Raw genomic sequence first — 8,021 nt, 5'->3', positions numbered from 1 at the left:
CATACTGAGATCAAAAGGCAATCAAAGATGGAAGTGGCTAATACTGTCACAAATAATTGCCTGTAGAAAGGACAAAAGTGTTTCAGAATCACAGTGTGGGTGAAGAAAGAACATTTTCTTCTTACAGAGATGATGCACTGCAACATTCTGTATATGAAAAGGGAATACAAATGCTCAAATTCACTCTTAGCCAGTGAAAAAACTATCAACTGTAAACGATACACTGAAATCCTTGGATCGTATTTTCTAGAATGAAATGAAATGGAATGTGAAAACATTATTTTGTGACAATGACACTGTAGGTGGACATAACCATCAATTGTAACAAAATGACAAAATTAATAAAATTAAGGATAAGACTAGCTGTGAATTTCAAAATAATTCAAGAGTTTATGAACAGCAATAAAGTGTGTAATGTGCTGAGAAAGGAAGTACTGCAAATGCAAAAGTTTTTGATACAAGTAAATTTATCAAATTTCATAAAAGTAAAAGCAAAGTAGAGTTCCACATTCTGCTCAGATAGACCACTTGAGAATATGCGACAGTCATGTCATACTCTGCCTATGGCATGATTTGGATGTGGTACGGAGTGGTGCGGCATTGACACACCAGTCTCCCAGCCATTGTTGGCTTCCAGACAATGGAGCCATGACTTCCCATTCAAATAGCTCCTCAAATAACAACACAATGCTGAGTGCAATCTGTTCTAGTCCTCCCACCAAGGAAAAAATCCCCAGCAGTATGTGGAATCAAACCTAGGTCCTCTGTAGAGTAGCCAGACAACCTGAACACTGAACTACAGAGGCAGACGAGGAAAGTAAAAATGTGTCAGATTCATTACTGTAGTTTTATGTGAAAAAACTACTAGCCTGACTGTCACAACAGCAATCATGCTAAACACGAATATCCTATTTGGCTTTAGAGACCTGAGTTAGCTCTAAATGCACACAACATAATGAACAAATTTTTACAACATACAAGCAATGTCTAACATTTACCAGAAAACCAGAACGAAAAATTTTAATTAAGCTGACGCAAGTATAGTCTTTTTTTTGTGGATTTATTAATGGGAAACTAAATATCAACTACACAATAAATTACAATGAAGTAAAGAAACAACACACTCTGTAAAAAGACTCAATTTTATTTTCAAAATAGATTTTCAATCTATCAATTAATGAAAATTAGTACTGTCTGTACTACATGGTTTAAAATATTGTTTTGAACAATTTGTTTTTAATATAAAATTTATGCCAGTCACTACTTCTAAGAATTGTTCAGTTACTAAAATGAATTATAGCCAATTTTTTTCCAATTGAGGGAGTCCAATGATTCAAGTGGACACAAATGTAGATAAATAAGAAGAAACAAAACCTAAAAAGAAAGAAAATAAATGCTTAAATGTCATGGATGTTTCACTGTAATTCATATGATCAAAATCATTTACTTATAATACACATAACAGTTATGGAACACACATGCATCAAGATGCCATTAAAGTGAGAGCAAATTTGTTGAAGTCCCTCCTTGTTACCTCTGTGCTGATATTAAAACTGCTATAGTCCATTAAATACAGCAACATAGAGTAACTACATATCAAAATGTGATACAGCAAAGGTCAGTCTTAATATTTACTGGACATCGTCTACAGTAAACTCTGCAATGATTTGCAGAGGAAACAGGCTCGTAAATAGTGAGGCACAATGGATGTTGCAAAACTGGCAACTTACAGTTACTCAGAGATTCTTGATATTTTAGTGAAATTTAATAATAAAAATAATAATCATTAAAAATATTTACAATGTTTTTACTTTTTTGAGAGATACTTAGGAATATCAGAAGTAAATCTGCTGTCTAATTTACTGTTTCTATATCACATTTGATTGGAAGAAATATTTATTGGGGGGATTTTTTTTTTTTAGAGAAAAACAAAAACAGTGAAACAGGTGCTAGGTGGGTAATAGTTCCATCATAAAGACTAGCAACAACATCGACATTATTTTGATGAAACTACAAACCACAATACTCCTTAAAGCAGAAAATGCAGTAAAGAGGAAGGGAAAAGGGGAGATAGGTAAGAACTTAAAATCCAAGAGTAATGTCTCAATATTCTCAGAGAAAGTTAAATTATTAAATGTTTGCTATTTCCTTTCTTCAAAATTTTCATTAACATAAATTCACTGATCTGTTTTCCTAGTAAATTACACTTCAAATTTTCTTGCACAAAAAACTTACTTTGAGAATTTATAGATTATGAGAGATTTTTGGGCAACAAAAGAACCAAATTAGCATACAACAATGATTATATCTAGAATTTTTTCTAATTTTTGAGTGTCCTTACATACCTGATAAGTGGCAGCAGTGGAATATAACTTGTTATGCTTAGAGCAAACATTGAATGTCGAAGTAACTGGATATTTAAGCCTTAATTTTTATCTGAATGCACAAAACATAAATATTAGAAAAGACAGGATAAGGCCTCAATAAGGAAATGTTCACTTTACTGAGAGGTCAAAAATAATCAAGAACAAACAGTCCCATGCTTCAGATAATTTAACAAACTGGAATCATAATGACAATGCTGCCAGTCAATCTATTGCACTCCTTCATTACTGAAAATGATTTACAAATTGAATTATAAGGATTTTCTCTTGCATTCAATGTTTTTTAACTTATATTCTTAACAATATTACTAACAGTTGGTTCTGTCAATTTAATTTCAATTAAAGTCCTTGAGCAATGTTTTGCCATTGCATTTTTAATGATTACCTTTGGGAGGGCTGCTTCGTTACACTTTTGTTAAATGATGTGATAAGAAGTTTAGAAGAAATGAAATGTTGCCAGAAAAAACTTCCTTTAACTTAGCCATCATGAAATCATAGGATGATAATCACTTTTTTGACAAACCATGACGTTACATAACAGAAGGATGACTTTGTAAATTACCTATTCATAAGACATTTCACAGGCATTGTATCTATTAGAAAAACCAGAGATTCCCACAGTGAAGACTGGTGTAAGCCACTCAGAAGCCATCATTTACATTGCATAAGCTTATTCTAGATGATCCTCTCAAACTTGCACATATATACAAAATTTGAATGAACTTATAATACCAACAACTTGACACACCTAGAAAATATCCATAGTTACGAGTTACAACATGCTACATAAATATAACATTTATCACAATATTGTTAGAACAGTTAATGGGTAGGGGGGAGGGGGGCAGAGGAGGTCACATAGCCCACCTGTTTGACAATTAGCTAAAGCCTGATACAGTGGGCAGCATGGATGATTAAAGTGTGTATATGTAAACAGTATGCTTCTAGAAGAATAAGAACAAATAAAAACACAATTTTTCCTTGTGTAAAATCTTATGAGTCACTAAATTTTGAATTCCTTCTTCTAAGTATTTGAAAGACAAGTTTAAAAATTTCTCAAAACCTTTTTCCTCATCCATTTGAAAAGGAAGGGCTGACATTTATGTTAGGGAAGGCATTGGACTTAGGTAGTCCGTGCAGCTGTGGTAGTCACACAGCTAATGTCCCAGCTGAGGCGCAAATTTTAATTTATTGCTTCAGCTGCTATGTTTAGCAAAGATAAAGTTGAGACTCTTATGTCTCCAGGAAAGTGTGATTTCCTTAGATATATAAGAAAGATCAGTATGTTGAGCAAACATTCAGTCCACATACAGAAAGAAAAACTGAGCACATAGTTGGAATATGTATCAAAGGAGAGTGAAACAATTCCAGCAATAACAGGAAGAATAACAACATACTATCAGGAAAAGAAGTAGACCCATAGACTACAATGATTGTCATATCCAAACACTTAGTTGTTAATTTTTTTCCCTTATGCCTGCCATTTAATCTTCCCTTACTGCAAACAATTCAAATCACACTGTGAATATTTCATACACAAAAATGGACAAAAAATTATACATGTATGAAGGAGCTACATATGGCCTTACTAGGACTCTGAACATAACACATTATGCTTCTATTAAGCCTAGTGGTGACTATAAAGCATCGCTAAAAAATTCAATGGAAAAGAGAAAACTTTAAAAACCAAGACATGATCAATGTTAGAAGTTAGAACTTCCAACAGTCAGCATGACTCAGCAAAAATTTGGGTTAATCAAGCCAATCTCTTTCTGATCAAGAGTTGTGTAGGAATGATTCAGAAGTTGAAATGCATGAGCAACAAATGGCTTATTCAAAAATGGCAAGATGGTGATGCATTATTATTTATCTAGATGAAGTTATTGAAAATACTTAGCTGAATGAAAAAAACATAGAATGGTATTTATGTTTTAGCAATTAGACAATATTACACTTGCATTCTATCATCACATAATTTCATTGCACTTACCAAACATTACAGTAAACGATATGAAGAACAGAAACGACAAAATGTAAGAGTCAGTTGGTAATACTGTTGTATACTGACAACATCATGAAAAAAGACAATGGCATTAAGGAACACAAGATGTATACATTTCTAGATTGTCAAGGAATATAGTATAAGAGATTCAGATAAGGTTAAACAGATAACCAACGTTGACAGCTGCAAGCATTCAATCATCAGAAGAAAATGGGACTAACCAACAAGTTCTTGATATAAAGCACAGAGGAAGACTCAGTAAGACCAAAAAGACATATTAAAATTGAACACAAGAATGCAGAAAACAGAATGAAATAGAGCAGGAGCAGAATAAAAATATAACACTGGATGGTGCAGGTGTCTGAAATTCAGATACATACAGATCTAAAAATGATAAGAAAATAGTTTTTATAGTTTCAGTAGTTTCCACAAACACACTATTTCTTGCATATCATGTGGTCTTCTTATTTCTGTTATGAATTACCACATTGCTAGAGAAAATTAAAATATGCATTTAAAAATGATAGATAATAAACATAAAATAACCACAAAATTTTCTCCAGCAACTGATTAAAGTATTTATAAAAGTATACAGCAATAGAACCCAAAAGTACTAACATATTTTAGCATGAAAATAAGTCAAGAGAATTTTAAACTGACACATGCAAAAATTAAAAATCTCACATTGGAATGATTCCCTAAAATCACAAAAAGTATTTAGTTTAGTAGCAACTTTTCATATCATTAAAAATAGCTTTTTCTGTAAATACTGATAATTACACACAGCCATAATTTAAAAAGAAACAAAATATCATCACACTAAAACTGACTATACAGAAAATACTGAATGTCAGGAACACTGTGTAGCTACAACATAATGCCTTTAAAGATGTAAATACACAACCCACAGGTAACACATAACCTGTTTCAGCAAAATTGAATATAATTTTCTCTCTAAATATTATGGCAGCACTTGTTAAGCAGCTAACGTCTGATTTTTCAAGCCCTGTCTTGACAAGACTGAGCATAATGTTCAACAAACAGTTATAAAATCATCACAGTTATAAAATCATCACAGTTAAAATAAGCATTCTATGGAATAAAATTTTTTCCTTAGGTCAACTGAATGACTTCAACAGCTACAATATGTTTGCTACAGATCATGATAAAGAATTGACAAAATCAGATTAAAAATACTTATAACATAAGATTCACACTGATTGATCAACATAAAATTTATATTTAAAGATTCATGTAATACTATATATTATATTAATTCTTTCTTATAAAATAATATTTGAATACAATCCATTTTTGACACCAAAATTCTTTGGTTTCTATGTGGTTGAAATACTTTGGAGATTTTATAAGACAACAAAGAAAAAACATGAATGTAAGATATGAGTAGTTACACACTACTCAGCTGTCTCTATGAATCAACATAATTTAACAACGTATCATTAGTAGCCATATCAAGACATACTTTCTTATATCTACTTTTTGGTTCACGCTTTCTTGTGATGCAATGAAGAAATGTCTTCATCCACTTCTTGTCTGCCACACAGGTCTAAAAAAAATAAATCCAACATGGATTAAATATGTTGCACCACAAAACAAATTCTAAATAATTAATACTCTCTACTTCACTATGAATGCTTCTACAGTAGCAACTACAATAAAATGTTATAAATGTGTTTTACAGGAACTGCTACCTGTCACAGATTCTTTATTAACTTACATTATTTTAGTATTGTGGCATGTTTGCTGTCAAATTTTATTCTATGTGCTTGCAATAGCACTCTAAATGAGCTTCATTTTTCATATTGCAATATACATGGAAACACCATGAGAAATGTATGACTGAACCTACATGCAGATACTAGCCAAGCCTGCAGGTTGCACTGTAGTATCAGCTGCAAGTGTCAGTCATGGTCATAACAGTATTCTTTGTAGTTTTGAGTGCATTATGTCACCGTTAAGTGAATTTGAGCTAGGGAAAATTGTTGGTGCTCATATGGTGGGTGCTTCCGTAACCAAGGTAGCTGAAGTGTTTTGTATTTCAAGAGACACCATATCGAAAATTTATACCGCATACAGGGAAACTGGAAAATCATCATCCACTAAGTCACAATGCAGATGGAAGTGTGAGTTGGGTGATCATGATGACAGATAGTATTGAAGGGAATTGTGATGAAAACTGTGAGGACAACAGCTGCAAAAGTCACTACAGAACTGAATGTTGTACTCACGAACCACGTCAGCACCAAAACAATACAAAAGGAACACTATAAGCAGGGAATTGCAGGGTGAGCTGTAATTCCAAAATCACTTATCAGGTATCAAAGCTTGTAACAGGAAAATGTGGTGCATTAGGTGATGAAAACTCAACTATTGCAAGTATAAGTTGGTACGAGTAGGCTTATAGTAAGCTGAATGCCCCAGAGAGCCATCATTCTTTCATTTTACTAAGCCAAGAAGGGAAGTCAGACAACCATCTTTCTCTATTTACACAATGAACTGAACGTTCTTATAAAGGAGTTGATATGATGTAAAAACTCCATTAATGTATCTTCTCCTTGTGGCCACACTATGATACTTTCATCTAAACATGCTGACTCCAGCACTCCTTCTTCAAAGTGCTCCATAGACAGAAGAATGATGGCCCTCTGGAGAGTTCACTTTATTGCAAGCCCAATCATACGGACTTTAATTTGAAAATTCGCCCACTGGAAATTATGAGTGTGCTTAAAACACTGGCACATACAACTTACACAGCCTTGGATCTGGGTAGTTTGCTTGAAGAGCTTGCCCATCCAAAGACAATGGATATTCTAGCCACTTAAGGGCAAAAACTAGGAACTTGATAAAGAGAATAGCACACCAGTAAAATCCCTAGCTTTATTTCCATTCGCTGGCAATATTTCACTCAAGATAATCAGAATCCTCCAGGAAATTTCAGGTTAAAGTGGTTTTCCACCCACACTCTAACATTTCAGACCTTCAGGGATCAGTGAAGTATGATTTGTTATTGCAGCAGGCCAGAATCCACAAAAATCTTGCCAATGTGGTATGGCTTACACAATCAGTCATGCACCACATGGAAGAGTACTGTACTGAACATCAATGCTGTACTTGTCTTATGGAACCAATGTTATTGCTGAACACTGTTTCTCCATTCAGACATTCAATGCAGTATGACAAAACAATCACTTTCACCACAGCTACATCATATTGGGACACCATTATTAAAAAAAATCCATGGGAATATGCATTGTATAAAATCTGATTAAATTTGATATTGGCTACCAGTTGGATAATGCATGGGCCCCTTTCATTTACACAATTTTCTACAGATGAAGAAGGTAGAGTATGCCAATGGCCATGATGAGTGACAACCCTGAGGACAGCTGGGTTCAACAATTCCATCACTGAGGGTCCTGCCCACAGGTTAGTGTGGTCAGTCTACCACCATTATCTTAATGCATGCATGCAATTTACACAGCGAGCTAATAAATTTCAGGTTGAGTGAAGTCTTCTTCAGTCCATGATGCTCTTCTGATGGTCACTAGAATGTGATCAATTGAAATATCACATTATCAGCAGCGAGACCAAAGGTGGTTTTTTATCAAACTACT

The 8,021-nt window shown here is 33.6% G+C and overlaps 1 protein-coding gene across 1 annotated transcript in view; it reads right to left on the bottom strand.

Moving 5' to 3' along the window:
- Positions 1 to 1,402: 1,402 nt before the first annotated feature.
- The window catches only part of LOC126183646 (polyamine-transporting ATPase 13A3-like), a 265,104-nt gene continuing 258,485 nt past the window's right edge, over positions 1,403 to 8,021 (bottom strand). Inside the window, exon 22 of the mRNA XM_049925790.1 lies at positions 1,403 to 5,953. Coding sequence (XP_049781747.1) covers positions 5,816 to 5,953 — 138 coding nt within the window. The 3' untranslated portion in view covers positions 1,403 to 5,815. The remainder of the gene's footprint in view (positions 5,954 to 8,021) is intronic.

Source organism: Schistocerca cancellata, chromosome 4 (assembly GCF_023864275.1).
Source record: "Schistocerca cancellata isolate TAMUIC-IGC-003103 chromosome 4, iqSchCanc2.1, whole genome shotgun sequence".
Classification (NCBI taxonomy): domain Eukaryota; kingdom Metazoa; phylum Arthropoda; class Insecta; order Orthoptera; family Acrididae; genus Schistocerca; species Schistocerca cancellata.
Note: the sequence above shows the minus strand (reverse complement) of the source record. Positions and strands in the feature narration are given on the sequence as shown.